Here is a 23,081-nt window from a genome sequence, read left to right as displayed (position 1 = left end):
ACACGCGTAACTAAATAGAGCTGTCATTACTATATACAGTACTATATACAGTACTATATACAGTACTATATACAGTACTATATACAGTACTATATACAGTACTATATACAGTACTATATACTTATATATATATACTATATATATACTATATATATAACTATATATATGTATAGTGTATATATATATACATACACACTATATACTTACACACACACACACACACACACACACACAAATATATATATATGTATGTATATATATATATGTATGTGTATATATATATATATATATATATATATATATATATATATATATAAACGAGCTTTTATTTGAAGCTTTCCACGTTGAATATTTACTCAGAAGGACAAACAACAAACCGTGAGTTTTGCGCTTTGCTGTTCCGCTAACGCCCAGTTGGTTGAATTGGCTCATTGACGCGTTTGAAACTGCTGCGTCTCTGCCCTCTATGTCATCATAATTTGTGGAATTTTATTACATTCAGTGAAATGGATTTACATTTTACATAATTATATATGTTTGTATCATTTCTATTTTATAGAATTGTATTTTATTATATATTTATATAATTCATATTTTAGATATTTTATTTAATTATATTTTTTAAATTTTATTATATGTTTATATAATTTTTGTTTTATATAATTCTATTTGATCTAATGATATCTATATAAATGTAATTTCATTATATATTTATATTTTATTTTATTTTATAGAATTATATTTTCGCTCTGCCTCTGGTCCAATTGGCAAACCGTTTTCTGTGGTAACGTTGAAATTGTTTCAGTTTTCACATGACGGTTCAATGATCTTTTTCTTTAGTTTAACGACTTCAGAGACATGACGCACGTTTTGTTGCACGTAACCCAGTTGAGCGCTGCACGCGTTCGTTCGCGCTGCGGAGCTGTGTGTGTGTGTGTGTGTGTGTGTGTGTGTGTGTGTATACGTATACTTTCATTGCAGCATCTGCAATGCAATGCATTTTGCAATATATCACAAATGGGGAAACAAATTAAATCTGCTCGTCACACTAATTGGACACAAGTGTTTATTTTAAAATCATCACTTAAGGCAATTATGAATCCACTGCATATGAACAAAACAACGCCCATGGGACCTCAGCAGTAATCAATGGGTTTCAATGCTCCTCGTCATGGCAACCTGAAAAATATCTCTTGCATATAATAGTTCGCTATTGACTTGAGATTAAACTCAAAATCAGTCCCTAATAACCCCCCCCCCCCATAACTAAATCCCACTGACGAACTACACATTCAAGATAGAAAAAAAAGTTCTATATATTAATTATGAAGTATGCACTTCTAATGATACAGCCACACTAGAAAAATAGCTAAACTATTCTCTATAGTCCACTTTGACACTGACATGCTTAATAAAGTGTCATGTTCCTTTTTTTTTTTTTTTTTTTCTTCAAGTAAAACAAAAAATAGACAACAACGAAGCTAGTTTCACAGTCAGTAAGACAGCAATCATAAGCAGAATGACTGGACACAACGCTCCTTCCCAATTTATGTAAAGGGTACGATTTAGGCTGAAACAATCAAGGCTTGGCGATATGTTCTACGTTCATGATGCGTCCCCGATTTTAGGCAACTCAGGCCGCAGGCATATTCCACCTAGGGAGGGAAAGCAAACTCAACTATTCAGTTGAGTAAACAGGAGTATAATGAAAACAGCACGATTAAGTAGTGGTGCCCACACAGAGTTCAGTCAAATATTTAAGTCCATTCGTCTTTTCGGTCGCTGACGTTTTCCCAACCCACAAAGCCCCAGCCAAAAACATGAGTTTCCTGAGGGATTGAGGAGGAATTCCATCAGATTCAAACTTATGCACTCATTCTTTTGCATACATTGGCACATAGGTCTGATTTAATGGTCACTGTGTGCTGCATTAAACAGTTCTGGGGGGGCGTTTATGAATTCAAGGACAGTCAGTGCACCGACCGAACACCCTCCTTCCAGGGAGCTAATTTGAAATGTCTATGTAGAAGGAATGCACCAACGCCACTTTCTCACTTCAGATACTGATTTGTGGGTTCTGAATTTTGAGTATAGGCTGATTAGCATGGATTTAGAATAGTTTAGGGTCGATAGAAAGTCCTCATTGACAGACTATACATTTTTCGAGTTTGATATCAAATACCAGCTAATGGTGCATCCTTAGTCCTTGGGTTTTTGACATTTGAAGCTTTTGGTATAATTACACACTTCCAAATTCCCTTTTAAATCTGCTCAAACTCACTGGGAACATGAATGCAAGGTCTGGGCATCGAGTTGTTGTGGGTAGAAAGTCGTTCTAGGATTTAATGCCGTTAAACAGAAACATGTGGGGAAGTCTCGGAGGGCAGTGCTGTGTAATTAGCACCCAGAGAGCAACCGGCCAAGTGGAATGGTATCCGCCAAAGTCAATTTGTCTTGCGTAAATACAGCAACAACAACTGAAAAGACAGACTAAGAATAATTCCCTCCATTCAATCCAAAGGCATCAAAACATCTTTTGACATTGTTGTAGGTTTTCTTTCTATAATTGTGCAGGATTCTAGTACATACAAACAGGTAGCAGCCTCTGAAGACATCTGACAACACGCAAAGACCAAAAACACAAACGATATAAAGGCTTAGTGAAAGAAAATAAAAATACAATATGCTGGTAGCTTAGTTTTACTGAGTAAAGTTTTTATACAATCTCGAGTTTATGGCACAAAGAAATCAGTCGTCCCTATCTGAACTGCATATCCACCCCCAAGTCTTTTCTCGTCGTCTGGACCCCGACGCTGACTGACGTCCCGATCCTTTCCTCCAGCTCGTCCTCGTCGTCATCCTCATCGTCGTGGTGGTGGTGTCCCACCATGTGATCTTTGACCCAGCCGTCGGTGGCCAGGCCGTGCTTCTTCTGGTGCCGCTTGTAGTTGTCCCAGTGCCCCGTGGTGTAGCCGCACTCCTGGCACTTGTACGGCTTCTCGCCTGTGTGCCGCAGCATGTGGCGCTTGAGGTTCATGCTCTGGTTGCAGCTGTAGCTGCACACCGCGCACTGGAAGGGCTTGGCGCCAGAGTGCACACGCTGGTGGCGCTTGAGGTTGGCCAGGTTGCCGCAGGCGTAGTCGCACAGGTGGCACTTGTACGGCTTCTCGCCCGTGTGCACGCGGTGGTGCCGCTTCAGGTTGTCAAAGTGCGCAGAGGCGTAGTCGCACTGCGGGCAGCGGTACGGCTTCTCGCCGCTATGTGTCTTCATGTGGCGTGCCAGGTGGTTGGGGTAGTGCGTGAGGAAGGGGCACGCTGCGCACGTGTACACCTTGTCGCTGCGCTCGCCGGGGCTGTTGGGAGAGGAGTCCTTGGTCAGCATGTCCAGCGTGCACTTGGCGCAGATCTGAGCCGACGTGCCGTCCTCGTCCTCCAGCACGATGCCGCAGAGTCGGCAGGTGAAGGGGAACAGCGAGGGATGTGGGAGCACTCCCCTGTTGGGCGGTGCGGGGGTCCGGCCCCTGGACTCCAGGAGAGCGGGGGGCTGCAGGTCAGGAGCCAAGTTGGGGAGGGGGGGTAGAGACGGTGCTGGGGCCCCCTTGAGACTGTTACAGGCTGAAAGGTAGCTGTTGTTTTGGGGACCTAGACTCAGGTTAGAAGACGGCCTCACAAGCACTGGAAAATAGTGGGGGGGGGGGAGAAATAACAGTAAACATGGCAACAAAATGACAAAGCAGAATTAAGACATTTCTAGGGCGGCCGCCGACTAATGATTATCCTATTCGACTATTAGTTGTCACTTCAAGTTCAAGTTAATGATATTCATTTAATTATTTAAACATATGTTTTCGGGACATCAGAAAGGGTTGGGGCTCCAGGGCTGAGAAAATGATATAAATAGCATTTTCAACACTGCTACATTACAGATAAATACAAAACCTCATAACCTACTGCGCACGAAGCGAGCCACCTATTAATTACAACGTTAAACATTACGTCGGTTAAACTTACAAGGCCCTATTATTATTTTCTTAACGTACACGTTTAAATTACATATTGACATAATTTGCACTGAAATGTGTACGGAAGGTTGTTTTCTCGGCCCTCACAGGATGCACCTCCTGGGCGAGGGACTTGACGCAGACTTGACGCATCTTTCTTGTCCCCGGCTGCACCTCTAGCCGGTGCTTCAGGTCATTTAAAATACGATGTGGTTATTGTAGAATGTGATTAATGGTTTCAAATGGCTCATATAATATACGCAATATTCTTTCGGACTTTTAGTCAAGTCGACTAGTCCAAGTTTAAACTTCGGTTTAAATGTCATGGGAATTAGTTGTTAGGAACATCCCTATTCTGAATGTGTTGGTACAACCAGCAAGGGAACTGAACATTTTGTTAATTTATTAGTAACACGAACACAACAACTTAGAACCAGCCTTTAAAATATATATTTAACAATGCACGCATGAAGCGAGCCGCCTGTTAATTACAGGCAAACCATCAAAAGCTATACTTATTCTTCTGAATGTGTCAGAACAACCAGCAAGAAGACTGAACATTTATTTTTGTTAAAATTTGTTTCAAATTAAAAGCCCTCTAGCCTTTCATACACTGGTCCAGCCGTATAGGTTTCAAGGTTTATTTCGACTGAGACGCTTCTTGTGGACTAATGTTTGGTCGACTGTTTGGGGGCAGCCCGAGACATTTGAGAGTTAAATTAGGGCTGGGCGATATATCGTAACATTTGATATTGTGATGTGACTAGATATCATCTGGGGATTCTAGTTATCGTTAATTGTTGTCTTTAAGGCTTCATTACAGAAAGTACATTTATCAACTGCATAGACTCAATGCCTCTCCCTACTTGGTCATTATATCTAGATTAACAATAATCATTTCTCAAATATTTCATCTGTTTCAATATCGAATGAAAGCACCAATAGCCATCCCCACAATATTGATATTTATATTGAATATAGGTAGTTTTCCAAAAATATTGTGATTTGATTTAGTTATTGCCCAGCTCGAAGGAAAATACATCTCTATCTTTCACTTCTCAAATGAATTGACTTAGTTAATCCTAAATACCTCTGGCTGAGGCGCTGGGCTCCTCCTCGTTGGGCCTCTGGTCGGTCCCTTGTCTCTTCAAACTGTTTTGGCCGCTCGTGGGTCGCACCACTTCCTGTCCCGCTCCCGCAGGGGGCACGTGCATCCGCTGGTGCCTCTTGAGGTTGCCCAGGGAACTGCAGGCGAATGAGCAGCTGTCACACTTGTAGGGCTTCTCCCCGGTGTGGATGCGCAGGTGCCTCTGCAGGTTCACCAGCTGAGCTGAGGCGTACGTGCACAGTGGGCAGTTGAAGGGCTTCTCGCCGTTGTGCGTCTTCATGTGGCGCTTGACGTGGTTGGCGTATCGTGACGAGAAGCCGCAGAGTCTGCAGGAGTGCAGCTTGGACGAGGCGTCTGCCTCGGACGCCTTATCGAGCCCCTCGCCGTCTGACTGACTGCGAGCGCCCAGGCAGAGCCCGGCGACAGCACCAAACGGTGAGTAGTCCACGCCTTTGGCCTCCCTGGAGGCTTTGCAGCACCTGAGGCAGTACGGACCCACCAGGTCGATGCCGGGTCCCAGGGGCTCGTCACGGAGCTGGCCGCATCCCCGGCAGGACAGGTAGGGGGGGAAGGAGGGGTCGGGCCGTAACGCTCGGCCACCATCCTCCCTCCTGGCGTCGGTCGAGTTGTGTGAGCTTTCGGCTTCGCTTTCCATGCTGAGCTGGCTGTAGGCAGGACTCTGCTCATCACCCAGAGGATACACAGAGAAGCCGATCTCAGCCGCTACTTCTGCACAAGGAAGACAGAGGGACGCCAAGGATTAACCTGGCAATTATTTGATTCATCTTTGGGATTTAAACCATCAAATAACAGGAAAATAAGATTATGTGGTAGAAAATAATAAATTCTCGTCACCAGTTATTTGAATCCTAACACGGCATTCATATTTGTCAAGTTTGGTTTGGTCTAATAATGCAATAATGCAATCCATTTACTTTTACTTCCTTACTTACAATCGGTTCATCATTTCATTCTTTTTTGAAAACCTTCAGAAACGAATGCACTGCACACATGTCTCTCATTTTGACTCTTGTCGTTACACATAACGACTGTGGTGAATCATATAAATGTGCAATACTTTGTTATAAAAAAGAAAACGATAAACCACAAAATGATAGCACATGCATTTCGAGCACGAACACAATCAGTGACATTAACTGCTTGGAATGAGACAATTAAAAATTAGCTTTCACAGCTACACAACATCACAACATTTCATCCTATGAATCTAACTATTTGAAAACCACCAATAAAAGAATAAATTACACAATCCAACGGTGCATGACAATTAGAGCACAAACTAAAAGCAACACAAAGCCAATAAGAGCTTCAGAGGAAAAGTTTTCATACCAACCGTACGACCAATGGAGTAATTGCCTTTGTTTCCTTAAGTCCGAAGTAGCCACACGATGAGACAAACACAAAAACAGAAGAAGAGAAAAAAGCAATGCTCTGTAGCCACAAAAGAAGAAAGCTTAAACAGAGCACATAGTGCACCCAGCACTAAAAACGGCCTCTCCGCAGACTGAGGCGAAGCAGACAGTCTGGGCTCAGACGCAGAGGGTGGATGTGAGGAAGGCTGGAGCGGGGACTGCCCTTTTATCCAGCCCCTGGAAACCCCTGGTGGATGATTACTGAGCCTAATGATAATGATGATGATGATGACTATAATGGCAAGGCTGCCGCTGCTGATGATAATGATGATGATGAGGGTAGATGATGATGATGATGATGATGATGATGATGATGATGATGATGGGGGAAACGATAATGGCAGCGGGGCAGTGAGAGCAGAGACAGCGGATGATGATGATGATGATGATGATGATGATGATAAATAAATGCTCTCCTGTAATGGTGTCCTTGATGGTAATGGACATATTTTTTATGACCTTATATAATAATAGTGGCTCGGCTCCTTTCTCCACTTTTGCCCCCCCCCCCCTTTTTTAGTTATTTCTGACAAAGAGCCACAGTAGGAAATATGGCTGCCGTGGTAACGTGGTTTCTCTCGAGTGCCTCGCAGAGAAGAAGGCTCTCACTCGCCTCTGCTGAGAGTTGCACAGGCGTTTGAGATGATTTTCATTGAATTCCCTCATAAACCTTTTCAGCACTGGTCGTCAAGGAAATGAAAGGAGTTCTCAAAGAGCCACGATGATATAATCTATAATGGCAAGAATGACCATGAAGATTAGAAGCACAAAATGCGAGTATTCACATTCAAGTTATAAACTAAAACAGAGCCAAAACAAAGACATCAGGAATGCTCAAGCAACATACAGTACAAATGGCAACAACACAAAAAAAAAAACTTCACCGCATAAATATATGAATACATAAATAAATCAAAAACAACATTTACACCCTCAAAATCACAAAAGTAGTGCGAAACATTTGCTTACAAACCTGAGAACTTTTCAAGGCCTAGGATTTTGTTGTCATGATCTGGATCGCCGAGTTCAAGTTCTGGTCCCAAAAGGAAGTCTGTGTCTAAGGTGAGTTTTCCAGGCGCTTCAATGGCTACACCATCTTCAGAATCCACTACAGGCAGAGAGAGGATCCAGTCAACAACAGGATGACCATCGATCCATGGTTAAAACCAAAGAAGGTACATCACAATGCACCACAATAATCGTTAGATACCCCAAAATAAACAGTACAAAGCTTACATTACCTATCACGGGAGTTGAATAGCTTTTCAACAGTCTTAGATATGTTTAACTGATAAACCAAGTAGAATAATAAGTTGTTTAGAACACTGGCTTGGAAAAAAAATTATATTTCCCTTACATTTATTCATAGGGCATTGCAGATTAGTCTAAAATAAAGCCTAATTCAACAATATTCCCATGTAGAAAGCCAAAAGTACAATTATAGTGCGATAGAAAAAAGTTCCTGTCATAAATGTCGATATTCCTGAATGTTCATGTTGCTGAATTCCCCCCCCAGGTATTAAAAAAGTGTTTTCTTATCTTATATATGACAAGCCAAACAGCCATAGGTACAGCTAGTTGTGCCATATTATGTTAAAATTGGTGGAATTAAATTTATATTTGCATATTTTGTTTCCTATATTATACAGTACATTCACTCAGAATGATTCTTGAAAAGCTGAATATATTAGGGTTGATTAATTTTCTCTCTCTCTCTCTCTCGACAAAAAAATAGAAACACCTCTCGATATAATGTAGTTCAGTACACTACCACATTTAACTATGACCTCAGTCATGAACATATAATTGAATTTAGACATTTCCGACTATGTCAACAAGACTGAACATTATAAATTTCATAAAAGTAAAATTCATGGCAGAGCTGGTGTATTGGATTGGAGTGTGTGGCTGGTCGGTGTATCATATATATATATATATATATATATATATATATATATATATATATACACCGACCAGCCACAACATTAAAAACACCACTAATAACCACAATGTGTAGCTCCCCCTCATGTTGCAAAAACAGCTCTGACCCGGCGAGGCATGGACTCCACAAGACCTCTGAAGGTGTGCTGTGGTGTTTGACACCAAGACGTTTGCAACAGATCTTTAAGTCCTGGAAGTTGCAAGGTGGGGCCCCCACTGATTGGGGTTTTTGTTCCAGCACATCCTACTGATGCTCGATGGGATCTAATATATAATAACCCCGGCCATCCACATGATGTAGAAGAAAATGTGATTCATCAAACCAGGCCACCTTCTTCCATTGCTCCATGGTCCAGTTTTACACTCACAGCTTGGGCACTCTGATCGCTCTGCAACTACGCAGCTCCACAAGCAGAAATCTGTTCTGACACCTTTCTATTATAGCAGCATTAACATTTTCAGCACTTTGTGGTACAGTTGCTTTTCTGTGGAATTGGACCAGACGGGCTAGACTTTGCTCCCCACATGCATCAATAAGCCCTTGGGCGCCCATGACCCTGTCGCTGGCTCACCGGTTGTCCTTCATTGGACTACTTTTGGTAGGTACTAACCACTGCATACCGGGAACACCCCACAATACCTCTCGCTTTGGAGATGCTCTGAACAAGTCGTCTAGCCATCACAATTTGACCCTTGTCAAAATCGCACATAACCCGATGGCGGGCACAATAAAACACTGCAGCGGACAAATGGCTGTTCCTATTAGCTGGGAATTTGGGCAGATGCGTAAATGGTCCGTCGTGTGTCCCCGAGTGTCAATTAGTCAATCTTCCGGCAGCACCAACCACACCGTTGAGCCACCTGCCAGGCCGCACATCCCTAATGAACCACCACGTGGAGACAACCCCGGGGGTAAAAGAATGCTCCTGGCTGTACCGCCTGCCTAAACATAAACACAAAGTCATGCAGGCAAAATTGAAGGCCATGCTGGACATGGTGATGTTGGGAGTCTGCAAGTGACTGGTGTAGTCCCATTGTGCTGGTAGGTAAGCTCGATGGGTCGGTCCGCGTTTGTGTAGACTACTGAAAGGTGAACGCAGTTCCGAAATTCGATGCAGCGAACCCCAGCCACCTTTCAGAGACTCATGGACTGGGTCCTGCTTCTGCACGAGGCATACTCTGCCATCTACCTAGATGATGTAATTATTCACAGTGACACCCGGGGGCGGCATATGCAGCATTTGGGCGCAGTGCTCGAGTCCCCGAGGGGGACGGGGCTCACCACCAACCCTAAGAAGTGTGCGGTTGGGTGGAGGGAGGTACGGTATCTGGGGTACCACTTGGGTGGAGGTCTGGTCCGACCCCAGATCTATAAAACTGCCACAGTCACGAAAAGTCCTAGACCCAAGACCAAAAAGGAGGTAAAGCGGTTCTTAGGGCTGGCACGTTACTATAAGGAGGTTTGTAGCTGACTTTTCAGAGCTGAAGAAGCGGCAGCAGGCATTTGATAAAGTAAAATCAGCTCTTTGTGGGAAGACAGTGCTGTGTACACACAACTTTTCTCTCCCTTTCTGTTTGCAGATAGACGTGTCGGACAGAGGGCTGGGGGCAGTGTTGTCACAGCAGGTGGAGGGCGCCGACGGACCGGTGCTATACATCAGCCGAAAGCTCTGAGTGGGAGTCCAAATACAGCACGGTCGAGAAGGAGTACCTCGCCATCAAGTGGGCAGTTAGCACCCTCACGTACTAACTCCTGGGATGCCCTCTCACCCTCTGTTGGGACCACGCCCTGCTGCAGTGGCTCCACCACATAAAGGACACCAACGCGCGGATCACCTGTTGATAACTGGCTCTTCACCCCTTTAAGTTCAAGGTGATCCATAGCTCGGCGGCGCAGATAGTGGTAGCCAACTTACCCTCGGCCTGCAGGTGACTGTGCTGGTTTCTTCCTGCTGCAGCACAGCTGTACTGGGTCCACCTGATCAGCCTCATTAGCGCTGATTGGTCGGACCCTGCTGGAGTCTAATGTGTTGTTTTGTCTTGTAGTGCGGTTCCAGTGGTGCAGAACACGTTCGGACAAGATCATGAGGCACACGGACCCGGATCATTCCATTATTGCTTCATGTTCATGTCATGGCCTGCAAGACTTTTGTTTATTAGTCTTCATAAAAACCCCACGTGTCAGCACCTCACTGCTCAAAAGTCTCCATCTCCCTCCCTGATCCCGTATCTGTGGGTAGAGTCTCTCACACACACAGACACACACAAACAGACACACAGTATTGTGGGGGTCCCCTTGTGCCGGCAAAACAGCTCTGACCTCTGAAGGTGTCCTATGGTATCTGGCACAAAGATTTTAGCAGCAGATCATTTAAGTCCTGTAAAATGTGAGGTGGGGCCCCCATGAATCGGGCTTGTTGTTCCAGCACATCCCACAGATGCTCGATCGGATTGAGATCTGGGGAATTTGGAGGCCACACCTTGAACTCTTTGTGATTCATCAAACCAGGCTGCGTTCTTCTCCATGGTCCAGTTCTGATGCTCACATGCTCATTGTAGGCGCATTTCGGCGGTGGACAGGGGTCAGCATGGGCGCTCTGACCGCTCTGCGGCGTGGTCAAGCACTGGCTGCAGACAACAGCACTGCTTCCTTTCCTGCAGCCGCCAAGCTGCCTCGAATCGGCCTATTCAGCGTCCTGATGATGGCTGATTGGTCCGACTCGTGGGCAGGGAGCTTTCTTAATGTTTGTCTGTCTTGCAGAGGGGATCGGCGCACAGGCTCATCAGCTGACTAGGAGACACCATTTCTCTTGCACCTGAAATTATCATCATCATCATCATCATCGGGTAACAGATGGAACAACAGTACACCGCTGGGGATGAGCGTGCACTCTCAGTGTCTGAGAATGACGTCATAGGGCTCTGATGCGGGCGAACACTCAGAAAGCTGCAGATGGCATATCTAGGCGAGTACTGAAGACCTGTGCTAACCAGCTCGCCCCGGTGTTCACTAGGATATTCAATGCCTCCCTGGCCGAGTCAGTGGTCCTGTCCTGCTTCAAGAGGTCCACTGTCATTCCTGTTTCGACGATTACCTCTCCAGCCTGCCTGAATGACTACTGTCCGGTGCCCCTCACCTCGGTGGTCATGAAGCGTTTTGAGAGGCTGATTAAGGATTACATCTGCGCCTCCCTCCCCCGCACCTTGGACCCGCTGCAGGTCGCATACCAGCTGAACAGATCCACGGACGTTGCAATCTCACAGGTACTGCACACCACGCTCACGCACCTTGATGGCCAGAAGGGGGCCTATGTGAGATTGCTGTTCATTGACTACAGTTCAGCTTTCAATACCATAGTCCCAACCAGACTGGCTGTCAAGCTGCAAGAGCTAGGACTGAGCACTCTGCTGTGTGTCTGGATCCTGGACTTCCTCTCAGCCCGGCCCCAGGTGGTTAGGGTGGGGAGGCACATGTCCAGCTCCCTCACCATGAACACAGGATCCCCCCCAGGGCTGCGTCCTCAGCCCCCTACTGTTCTTCCTGTACACACATGACTGTGTGGCCAGGTCAAGCTCCAACACCATCATCAAGTTTGTTGACGACACCGTCGTGGTGGGCCTGATCACTGACGATGATGAGAAGGCCTACTGTGAGGAGGTGGCTGACCTGCCACTCTGGTGCCAAAACAACAGCCTCCTCCTGAACGTAAGCAAAACTAAGGAGCTAATTGTGGACTTTAGGAGGGGATTACACCCGAGGACATACGCGGTGTTGGTAATAAATGGGACTTCTGTTGACAGGGTGAGCAGCTTCAAATACCTGGGCATCCACAACGCAGAGGATTAAACACTGACTTTACATACAGACACCCTGGTGAGAACGGCGAGGCAGTGTCTTTACCACCTCCGGCAGCTAAAGAAATTCAGGGCCTCGTAGGGGATCCTCAAGACCTTCTACTCTGGAGCAGTGGAGAGCACCACTGCCTGGTTTGGGAACTGTACTGCTCAGGACAGGCGGACCCTGCAGAGTTTTTCCTCACCACCCCAACAACGGACTGTTCCAGCTGCTGCGGTCCGGCGCCTCCACAGTCGCACAGCGAGGACAGAGACTAAAACCGAGTTTCTTCCCGTAAGGATTGTCAGCGCTGAACGCACCAGGGGTCCTAACAAAAAGTACTGAGTCACTCACACTGCCTTACTGTACTATATGTAGCATACTGTACTGCATACTGTATCACTGTTCTGGTTACTGCATACTGCGCTGTATTGCTGTTCTGTTCGGTGTTACTGTGTCGTACTGTTGTATACTATACTGTAAATATTTTTACTGCACATCTGTATATACAAATAGCCTATCCCATATACATAACTATTCCCTTCTATTTTGTACACCCGCTTTGTAATCTTTTTGAGTCGTATTTAATTTTTATTTTTATTTATTTATATTATTCTATTCATTAATTGCATTATGTTTTAGGAATTGTTTAGTTTCAGTTAGTTAGATAGGTAGGAATTAGGTAAGCTATTATGTTCGGTTTAGTAACTATTGTGCATAACCTCCGGGTGCATTGTAAAGGCATTTCACTGCATATATTTATGAAAGTATGTATATGACAAATAAACCTCTTGAATCCTTGAATCATTATTTATACGCCTTGCGGACCTGGAAGAGGAGTGGAACTTCCTCTGCTGTTAGCTGGAGTGCGTCATCGCTGGCGTGAGCTCCCAGGAGCAGGCCGCGACTGAACACTGGCCCCCCGCCGCCAATCAGCTCGAGGACAAGATCCGCATCCAACCCCGGGACCCATACAGAATTCGTCGGGTCGCTAGCCCGTCCCGATGCCCCTGTGAAGACTGTCCGGGGGGCCCCCTGCGTCAAACCCCAAGACCCAACCTGGATTCGCCGGGTCCCCAGCCCATCCGGCGTCCCGGAGAGGAGCATCCAGGGCTGTGCTGCGAGACTACATCCTTCGCGGAGCCTTTGAGGGGGTAGCTAAAATCTATTCCGTATTGATGCGCCCAGACACCGTTCTCACCCCTATTTTTCAGTGATTAGGGACAGGTTATATCGAGTGAGCCGTGACACTCAGACAGGAACACAACAGCAGATATTGGCCTGCTTCTATTGGCCGGGAATTTAGGCAGATGTGTGTAAATGGTGTGCTGCGTGTCCTGAGTGCCAGTTAGTCAACCCTCCGGCTATGCCAAGAGCGCCATTGAGGCCCCTCCCCCAGTCGAGGTCCCGTTCGAAAGACTTGGTATGAACCTCAGCGGACCGTTAGACCACAGTGCCCGCGGGTATCATTTTGAATTAGTCTGAGTGGATAATGCAATCTGGTACCCCAAAGCAGTGCCCCTGCGCAGTATTACGGCCAAAAGTGTGGCATAGGCACTGTTTCAGGTTATCTCCCGAGTCAGGATTCCAAAGGAAATCCTCACCGACCAGGGCACTACCTTTGTCACATACACTTCGGAAACTTTACGAGTTACTGGGTGTCCGCTCAATTCGGACCAGCCTTTACCATCCCAAGCGAACGGTCTGGTGTAGCGCTTTAATAAAACGCTGAAAAACATGATTTGAAAGTTTGTTCTCGACGAATCGCCGTAATTGGGACATGTGGCTGGACCCCATGCTGTTTGCGGGTGCTAGACCTAATTAAAGAAAACTGGGAGGAAGGTCCTAGCACCAGTAAGAAAGATATACAGTATGTTATGGACCTGAGAGCAAAGTTACATGCGCTGATTCGGCCATTATCATAGGAGAATTTGCTCTGGGCCCAGGAACGTCAGCCTGTCTTATACGACCGGGGGGCTCGGCTCAGACAATTTACACCAGGAGGCAAGACATTAGTGTTGCTCCCTACATCCAGCTCTAAATTGCTCACGAAGTGGCAAGGGCCTTTTGTGGTCACACTGCGGGTTGGCGAGGTTGATTATGAGGTCAAACGGTCTGACAGGGAGGGGGCGACACAGATTTATCACCTAATCTCTTAAAAGAATGGAGGAAGGGGGCGTCCGTGGATCTGGTCACGCCCGTCATTGAGTGGGATGAGTTGGGGCCGGAGGTCAAAAAGCGGCCGATCATACTGTGGCCCTGTTAAGTGACCATCTCTCTCCATCCCAGAGGGCAGACATGGCTGCACTACAGCAATGCTTCATTGATGTTTTCTCCTCAATGCCAGGCCTCATATCCCTCATACACCTCCATGTGGAAATGACCCAGAGGGTTGAAGGAAGCTTTCGGCTGTATCGCCTGCCCAAACAACGCAAGATCGTGCAGGTGGAATTACAGGCCATGTTGGCCATGTGACTGATAGAGGAGTCCACGAGTGACTGGTCTAGTCCCATCGTGCCCGTGGGTAAACCCAATGGGTTGGTCCGGTTCTGCGTGGACTACTGAAGGGTGAACGCGGTGTAAAAGTTCAACGCCTACCCAATGCCCTGGTTCGATGAACTTCTCGACCGGTGAGGTATGGCTTGTTTTTTCACGACACTGGAATTAACCAAGGCCTACTGGCAGATTCCCTTGTCTCAGGAGTCCAAGGAAAATAAATCTGCATTATCAACTCCATTTGGTTTGTACCACTTTTACACAGGTACGGTATCTGGGGTACCACTTGGGTGAAGGCCTGGTCCGACCCCAGCTTGATAAAACCGCTGCGGTCGCAAACATGCCGAGACCAAGAAGGAGGTGAAGCAGTTCTTGGGGCTGGCCGGCTACTATAGGAGGTTTGGCCGGCCTGGTTGTCAGCCAGATGGCTCCCCGGTCTATGCCGCGCGGTGGGGGTATGTGGCGCACCAATGGCTGTGGTCAAGCACCGGCTGCAGAACGCCATTCCTCCTGCGCCAAAAATCATCATCATCATTTATTATTTACAGTATACTTCTGGGGAGCGAGCCTTTTTGTTCCTCTGTTCAATAAAAACTCACCTGTCACCCTCCCTAAAACCCTTCCTGTGGGCAGAGACTCCCACAGGTGCCCATGACCCCGTCACTGGTTCACTGGTTGTCCTTCCTTGGACCACTTTTGGTAGGTACTAACCACTGCATACTGGGAACACCCCACAACACCTGCCGTTTTGGAGATGCTCTGACCCAGTTGTCTCACCATCCCAAATTGGCTCTTGTCAAACGTCACTCAGATCCTTACGCTTGCCCATTTTTCCTATTTCCAACACACCAACTTCAAGAACTGACTGTTCACTTGCTGTCTAATATATACCATCCCTTAACAAGCGCCATTGGGATGAAATGAGCAGTGTTATTCTCTTCACCTGTCAGTGGTTTTAATATTATGGCACACACACACACACACACACATTATTTATTACATTATTATTATTACATTTCACTGCATATATGTATGAAAGTATGTATATGTATGTGACAAATAAAAAAAAAATCTTGAACACACACACACACACACACACACACACACACACACACACACACACACACACACACACACACACACACACACACACACACACACACACACACACACACACACACACACACACACCTTTAATAGGTATGCCTGTTCAATTACTTGTTAACACAAATACAATTCAATTACTTGCCAATCACATAGCAGCAACTCATTGCATTTAGGCATGTAGACACGATGAGGATGACTTGCTGAAGTTCAAACAGAGCATCAGAATGGGGAAGAAAGGGGATTTCAGTGACTTTGAACGTGACATGGTTGTTGGTGCTAAGTATTTCAGAAACTGCTGACCGACTCGGATTTTCACACACAACCATCTCTAAGGTTTATAGGGAATGGTCCAAAAGAGAGAAAATATCAAGTGAGCTGCAGTTGTGTGGACAAAAATGCCTTGTTGATGTCAGAGGAGAATGGGCAGACTGCTTCGAGACAATAGAAAGGCAACAGTAACTCAAATAACCACTCGTTCCAACCAAGGTTTGCAGAATAACACCTCTGAACGCGCAACACGTGGAACCTTGAAGCAGATGGGCTACAGCAGCAGAAGACCACACCGGGTGCCACTCCTGTCAGCTAAGAACAGGAAACTGAGGCTACAATTTGCACAGGCTCACAAAAAATGGACAAGAGAAGATTGGAAAAACGTTGCCTGGTCTGAGGAGTCTCGATTTCCACTGCGACATTCAGATGGTAGGGTCAGAATTTGGCGTAAACAACATGAAAGCATGGATCCATCCTGCTTTTTATCAAGGGTTTAGGCTGGTGGTGGTGGTGGTGGTGTAATTGTGTGGGGGATATTTTCTTGACACACTTTGGGCCCCTTAGTATCAATTGAGCATGGTTTAAACACCACAGCATACCTGAGTATTGTTGCTGACCATGTCCATCCCTTTATGAGCACAGTGTACCCATCTTCTGACAGATACTTCCAGCAGGATAATGCACCATGTCACAAAGCTCAAATCATGTTAAACTGGTTTCTTGAACATGACAATGAGTTCACTGTACTCCAATGGCCTCCACAGTCACCAGATCTCCATCCAACAGAGCACCTTTGGGATGTGGTGGAACAGGAGATTCGCATCATGGATGTGCAGCCGACAAATCTGCAACAAGTGCGTGATGCTATCATGTCAATATGGACCAAAATCTCAGAGGAATGTTTCCAACACCTTGTTGAATCTATGCCACAAAGAATTAAGGCAGTCCTGGAGAAAAAAGGGGGTCCAACACACACACACACACACACACACACACACACACCCTCTCGAGTGAAATTTCAGGATGAACCTAAAATGCACTATAACCTTTACAGGTGAACTTAATTTGCCCTTCTCTAAACTTTTGAATGCACATGTCCAACTGTTCAATGTTTCAGTACTTTTTGCACAACTTGCTGTTCTCTAACAAGGAGCTGAACGGCAAAATTCACAACAGGTGTTTGATCCATGAATCAACCAATACATTTCCTGGTTCAGTTAGAATTGGTATTTAAACAGTCCTCTTCATCATGCTGTTCACATTTTGACATCATGAGACCAAGACAACACCTAACAATTGATCAACAGTACCTCGCCATTGGGAGGCTTCAAACCGGATGTTCTCAGAGGGAAGTGGCCACTGAGCTTAGAGTGTCACAGAGTGTCATCAGCAGGTTCCAACAGAGATACAGAGACTGGAAGAGTCACAGAAAGGCATAGAAGTGGACGTCCTTTGGCCACATCCCACACTGATGAGTGCTTCATTGTGAACAGTGCCCTGCGGAACAGGATGATGAATGCCACTCAACTCCAGGCACATCTAAGGGAGGTGAGAGGCATCCAAGTGTCACGTCAGACCATTCGAAACTGTTTACATCAGCCTGGTCTGCGTGTTAGACGACCTGCAAGGGTACCTGACCACACCACCAGGCACAGGCATCATTGTCTTGTATGGGCCAGGGAGCATTCACGCTGGACGAGGGACCAGTGGCCTCAGTGCTGTTCTCTGATGAAAGTTGATTCACGTTGAGCAGAAATGATGGCCGCCAACGATGTTGGAGAGATCAAGGAGAGCGCTATGCATCAGCCACTGTTGTCACCAGACGAGCCTTTGGTGGTGGTGGTGGTGTTACAGTGTGGGCAGGTGTGTCTAGTCAATACAGAACTGCCCTACACTTTGTGAATGGTACAGTGACAAGCCCATACTACCTGAATAACATCATTAATCCAGTCATCGTGCCCCTGCATGAACAACACAGGCCTCATTTAATCTTCGTGGACGACAATGCTCCAGCTCATCGAGGTGGCATCATTAGGGAAACGGCTGCTGGAGACTGGGGTACCTCAAATGGAGTGGCCTGCACTTTCTCCAGACCTGAATCCCATAGAAAACCTATGGGATCAGCTGAGTCGCCGTGTAGAGGCTTGTAACTCTGTACCCCAGAACCTCAATGACCTGAGGGCCGCCCTTCAAGAAGAGTGGGGGGGCCATGCCTCAGCAGACATTAAGTCGACTTGTGAACAGCATAAGACATGATTGTCAAGCTGTAATTGATGCTCAAGGCCACATGACAAGTTATTGAGACATTGACATTTTTTGTTGTGGTAAACCCACCACTGTTGTTGGCTTTTGTTTCAATAAATTGTTTGAAATGAGGAAATCACCATTGAATGTTTCTACTTAAATGCCCTACTTTCATGATAATGTATCACTGTAGCGTGAACTTTTTACAGTTTCCATACATTTCACCCGAAAGCCAAATATCCCTAACTTTTTGTGAGTAGTGTATACACACACACACACACACACACACACTCACACACTCACACACTCACACACTCTGTTCTCTCACGACTAACTAATGGAACATGATAACCTTGAAACACAGCTGTTACTTCACAGAAAACATAACAAGCCCCCTGACAGTCTCAATTTATGGTTCTTTACCAAATTACCTTCTAGGTGGTTTATGGCACCATCTAGTGGACATTTTGGTGCCTAGCACAGAAGGAGTTTTCAAACCGGGAATATCAGTAATCTAGTGTGCATTGTCGTGTACAACAGCACAACATTGCTAATTATAACTGTATTGCTAGGTGCTGTAAAGGAAATAAATATTCCCTTTACAGACGTATAAAAGCATCCGTAGAGTTGTTGATAATTTAAAAGTCTATTACAGTTCAGTTAAAACCAGTACTCATAAAGAAACGTATTTCTGTGGTTAGCCTTTGATGCTCCTCCTAAATTAACTTGTGGATTCAAGTGATTTGATCCAAGTCGAAGCAACATTCCTCCCAAGCATATATGGCCTGTCAATCCAGATTCCACAATCCACATTTTACTGCCACCAACTGCAGTCACTCACTTCAACCAAAGGCTAAAAATCTATTTGATACAGTTGTGTGGGTCAAAATAAGTCATACCTAATTAAAATGTAAATTAATTTAATTCCAGCATTTAATTTGGGTCACAATATTATCAAAATTACACAGAAAGTATACTTCTTAAAGGAAAAGTTAACCTACACTAGTTCTGGGCAATGTTGACATATTCAAATCCCCAAATATTTTTGACCAAGTACCTCATTATTGATAATTTTATATTTAGGGGGGTTGAGTATTGGTGCTCACATAGCTATTATCAGAATTATCATTTAATACATTATTAAATGGCGATTATTATCATTAATTGTGCATGCCCGTTCAAATGTAAGACTTTAAGACATTTAAATGGCACAGTTTAACAAAATGTCAACGATTCAGTCCTGTGTTCCACAATGAAGAAATTATGAAACTGCCAGTTGAAGTCATACACCGGGGTAAGACAGTTTTTGTGACTCAGTCGCAGAGCCCTGAAGCTGCGCCGGCTCACTCTTCGCCATCTATTGAAAGTTTATTAGGTGTCACGTGTTGAAATTGCACCAAATTCAACACTGCGTGTCTTTAGGTCCTCAGCAATACATTCGCCATGTGTGAAGTAGATCAGATGAGCAGTTGTAGAGATAATCACATGCATACAGTACATATATACACAAATCAGCCACAACATTAAAACCACTGAATCATGAAGTGAATAACATTGGTCATCTCGTTCCAATGGCACCTGTCAAGGGGTGGGATATATTAGGCAGCAAGTGAGCAGTAAAGTAACATCCACATATATACCAGGACCCAAGGTTTTCCCAGCAGAACACTGCCCAGAGCATCACTAGGCCTCCGCCGACTTGGTCCAGTTTGCCATGGTTGGCTCCATGGTCCAGTTCTGACGCTCACATTCCCATTGCAGGCGCTTTCGGTGGTGGACAGGGGTCATCATGGACACGCTGACTGGTCTGCAGCTATGCAGTCCCATACGCAGCAAGCTGCGATGCACTGTGTGTTCTGACACCTTTCTATCATAGCAGCATTAACTTTTTTTCAGCTATTTGTGCTACAGTAGCTCTTCTGTGGGATTGGACCAGACGGACCAGACTTCGCTCCCCACACGCATCAGTGAGCCCATGACCCTGTCGCCGGTTCACTGGCTGTCCTTCCTTGGACCACTTTTGGTAGGTACTTACCACTGCATACTGGGAACACCCCACAACACCCCACAACACGTTTTAGAGATGCTCTGACGCAGTCATCTAGTCATCACAATTTGACCCTTGTCCAAGTTGCTCAGATCCTTACGCTTGCCCATTTTTCCTGCTTCCATCACATCAACTCCAAGAACTGACTTCACTTGCTGCCTAATATATCCCACCCCTTGACAGGTGCCATTGGAACGAGATGAGACATGTTATTCACTTCACCTGTCAGTGGTTTTAATGTTGTGGCTGATCGGTGTACTTACAGACGGACATACAGCGATTCCTTCCTTTATTGTTATATTATTACTATAAATATACACACAAGAGTTACAATGTGGGTATTCTAACCAATCACATAGAGACATTCACTAGAAAAGCGAGAACAGTATATGAAGTTCAGAAAATAACAAAATAAAAACACAACTTTTACCTATATTGCTATATTATGATAAACAAAACCTCAGATTATAATTTACTCTCATATCACAATATTAATGTTATATAGATATATTTTCCAGCCATAACTTATGCTATGTTAAAGTCTATTGATCTTTAAAACACTTACACTTGACTGGTTGTGGATTCTGTTGTTTTTTTCTTGGCATCTTCCGCTCAGCCTCTCTCCAGTTTGAAATCTCTTCTCGAAGACTTCAAAAATCATCAGCTCATTCTCATCCTTTTCAACCTTTTTCTTCAGTGTAGCTGGCAATAAGAAATAGATATTGTAATGTGGTTTTAACACTGTAATAAGTCAAACTAACCAACCCATTATGAGACTCATCCATACTGTTTATACATATTCATCATGTACAGAAATATCCACTATATTTATACCCAGTCACTACTGTCACCCTCACTGCTGCAAAGTCATTTTTGTAATCCGTCTTCATCTAGTGCATGGAACACATTTTGAATATTCTGCATTTCTCGTTTTTGAAGTAAGTAATAAATATATAACGAACAAAAATATTACTATACAGAAGATGTGTAAAAATATGAGAGAACAATATCCAAAATATTCAGTAATAGGATTTCACATTTCTGGTGTAAAAGCCTTTGCTTTTTCATTCTTTGTAGTGTAACCGCAAAACAAAACCGCAAAAAAAAAAAAAAAAAAAGAAAAAAAAAAAAAAAAACGACGTTGATTTGTAGGACCCCCAAACTGGTAACAAGGTTAAAATCTGGCCCCCAACAGAATGCAGTTGACTAGCCCTGACGTCTAAGTCATTAACCAAGGTAACATAACCGAAATAAACGGTGAATAGCACAAGGCCCACGGTAACCGTCGTAAATGATACGGATACCAGCGGGATTTATAACCAAACCAAAAGACACCAGCCCCAGTATCCTCTAACGCCGCGGGTGGCTGGTCGTTCTAATGGCGCTAGCATTAGCATCGGCTAACCATGTTGACCAATTGGTAAATTAGCAAAATAGCTACCATCACCTTAACTAGCCCTCATGCTAACTTACCAAAAATATGTGCATTTTCCTCTCGATTGCGATGTTCACTTTCCTTGCGAACTACTGGAAAGGGCGAAAAGGTTGGATCGACTTCAGAGCGTCTGAGGAGCCGCCATTTCTTTATGCGCCGCGCCGACAAAGAAAGGCAATTAATGGTGTTTTTCATAACTTAATTGATTTTCTGATGTTCATTGTATATACACTCTCTTCCGCTTACCCAGGTGTTTCCGCTTCCGAAAACAATTTCCGGTTCCAGGCGCTCTGCATTGTGGGAGTAGTAGTTCGTTAATATGGAATAAGGAATTGGCCTGTGTGCGTTTTCTGCCGTTTTCACCAGGTCAAATCGCACGAATCGTGAAACGTTGATACTGTGGACCGGCCGCTATGTCCTAAGCCCACATCAAATACGTGCGGTAAAAAGGACTCACCAGACGGCGATTTCATGATGACCTCGCCATATAAGAAAAAAAAATCCGCTTTTTGCGGTAAAAGCCACGAAGGTTGTTTAAAACGGAAAAAAAAACAATTTGGGGAAACTGAAGTGCAATTCAAGAAAAGTATGTGAACAAAATAGATAATAATAAATAAATAAAAATTATAATAACGATAACACTGATGTTGCTATGATTATTATGATGATTATGATGATGATGATGATTATTATTATTATGATTATGATTGTATAATAATTGTAGTCTTTGTAATATAATGATCATATTATTACTAATAATAATAATAATAATTATTATTATAATAATAACAATGCGGTTTTTTGGTTTTTATTTTTTTCCTTTTTTATCATAATGTTCGCCAAAAAAACATCAACAATTAACTCATACGACCGCGATGCACTTATTACATTTCACTGCATATATGTATGAAAGTATGTATATGTATGTGACAAATAAAATAAAAAAAATCTTGAATCTTGAATAATAATCATCATAATAATAATTCCTTTATAGATTAATGATCTCGGCTTGAAACAACGAATAGAAATTCACATTACGTATGGCCGCAGGTTCGAGACGTGTCTGAATGCCCTTTCCTATTAGAACGCTCCGAGTTGAAACGCGTGTCAAGCTGCAGCTCGGTGACACCGGAGCGACGCCCGTTTATGAATCGGAGACCCTGG

The 23,081-nt window shown here is 44.6% G+C and overlaps 1 protein-coding gene across 1 annotated transcript; it reads right to left on the bottom strand.

Moving 5' to 3' along the window:
- Positions 1–1,280: 1,280 nt before the first annotated feature.
- znf513a (zinc finger protein 513a) lies at positions 1,281–22,073 on the bottom strand. The gene is made up of 5 exons (XM_079996678.1): positions 21,956–22,073; positions 21,048–21,184; positions 7,516–7,650; positions 5,092–5,838; positions 1,281–3,675 (listed from the first exon to the last, which is right to left on the bottom strand). Exons 2-5 carry the CDS (start codon positions 21,085–21,087, stop codon positions 2,759–2,761), a joined length of 1,839 nt encoding a protein of 612 aa, XP_079852804.1. The 5' UTR covers positions 21,088–21,184; positions 21,956–22,073; the 3' UTR covers positions 1,281–2,758.
- Between the last annotated feature and the right edge of the window lie 1,008 nt (positions 22,074–23,081).

This window comes from Zeus faber, assembly GCF_960531495.2.
Source record: "Zeus faber genome assembly, chromosome: 2".
NCBI lineage: Eukaryota > Metazoa > Chordata > Actinopteri > Zeiformes > Zeidae > Zeus > Zeus faber.
This window is presented reverse-complemented; position numbering and strand designations above follow the sequence as displayed.

Excerpts from the sequence above, each read along its gene's own strand:
- znf513a (XM_079996678.1), bottom strand. The coding sequence starts at position 21,087 with ATGCCAAGAAAAAAACAACAGAATCCACAACCAGTCAAGT. Across the intron at positions 7,651-21,047 it reads GAATCCACAACCAGTCAAGT|TGGATTCTGAAGATGGTGTA; the intron begins GTAAGTGTTTTA and ends CTCTGCCTGTAG. Across the intron at positions 5,839-7,515 it reads AGGCCTTGAAAAGTTCTCAG|AAGTAGCGGCTGAGATCGGC; the intron begins GTTTGTAAGCAA and ends TTCCTTGTGCAG.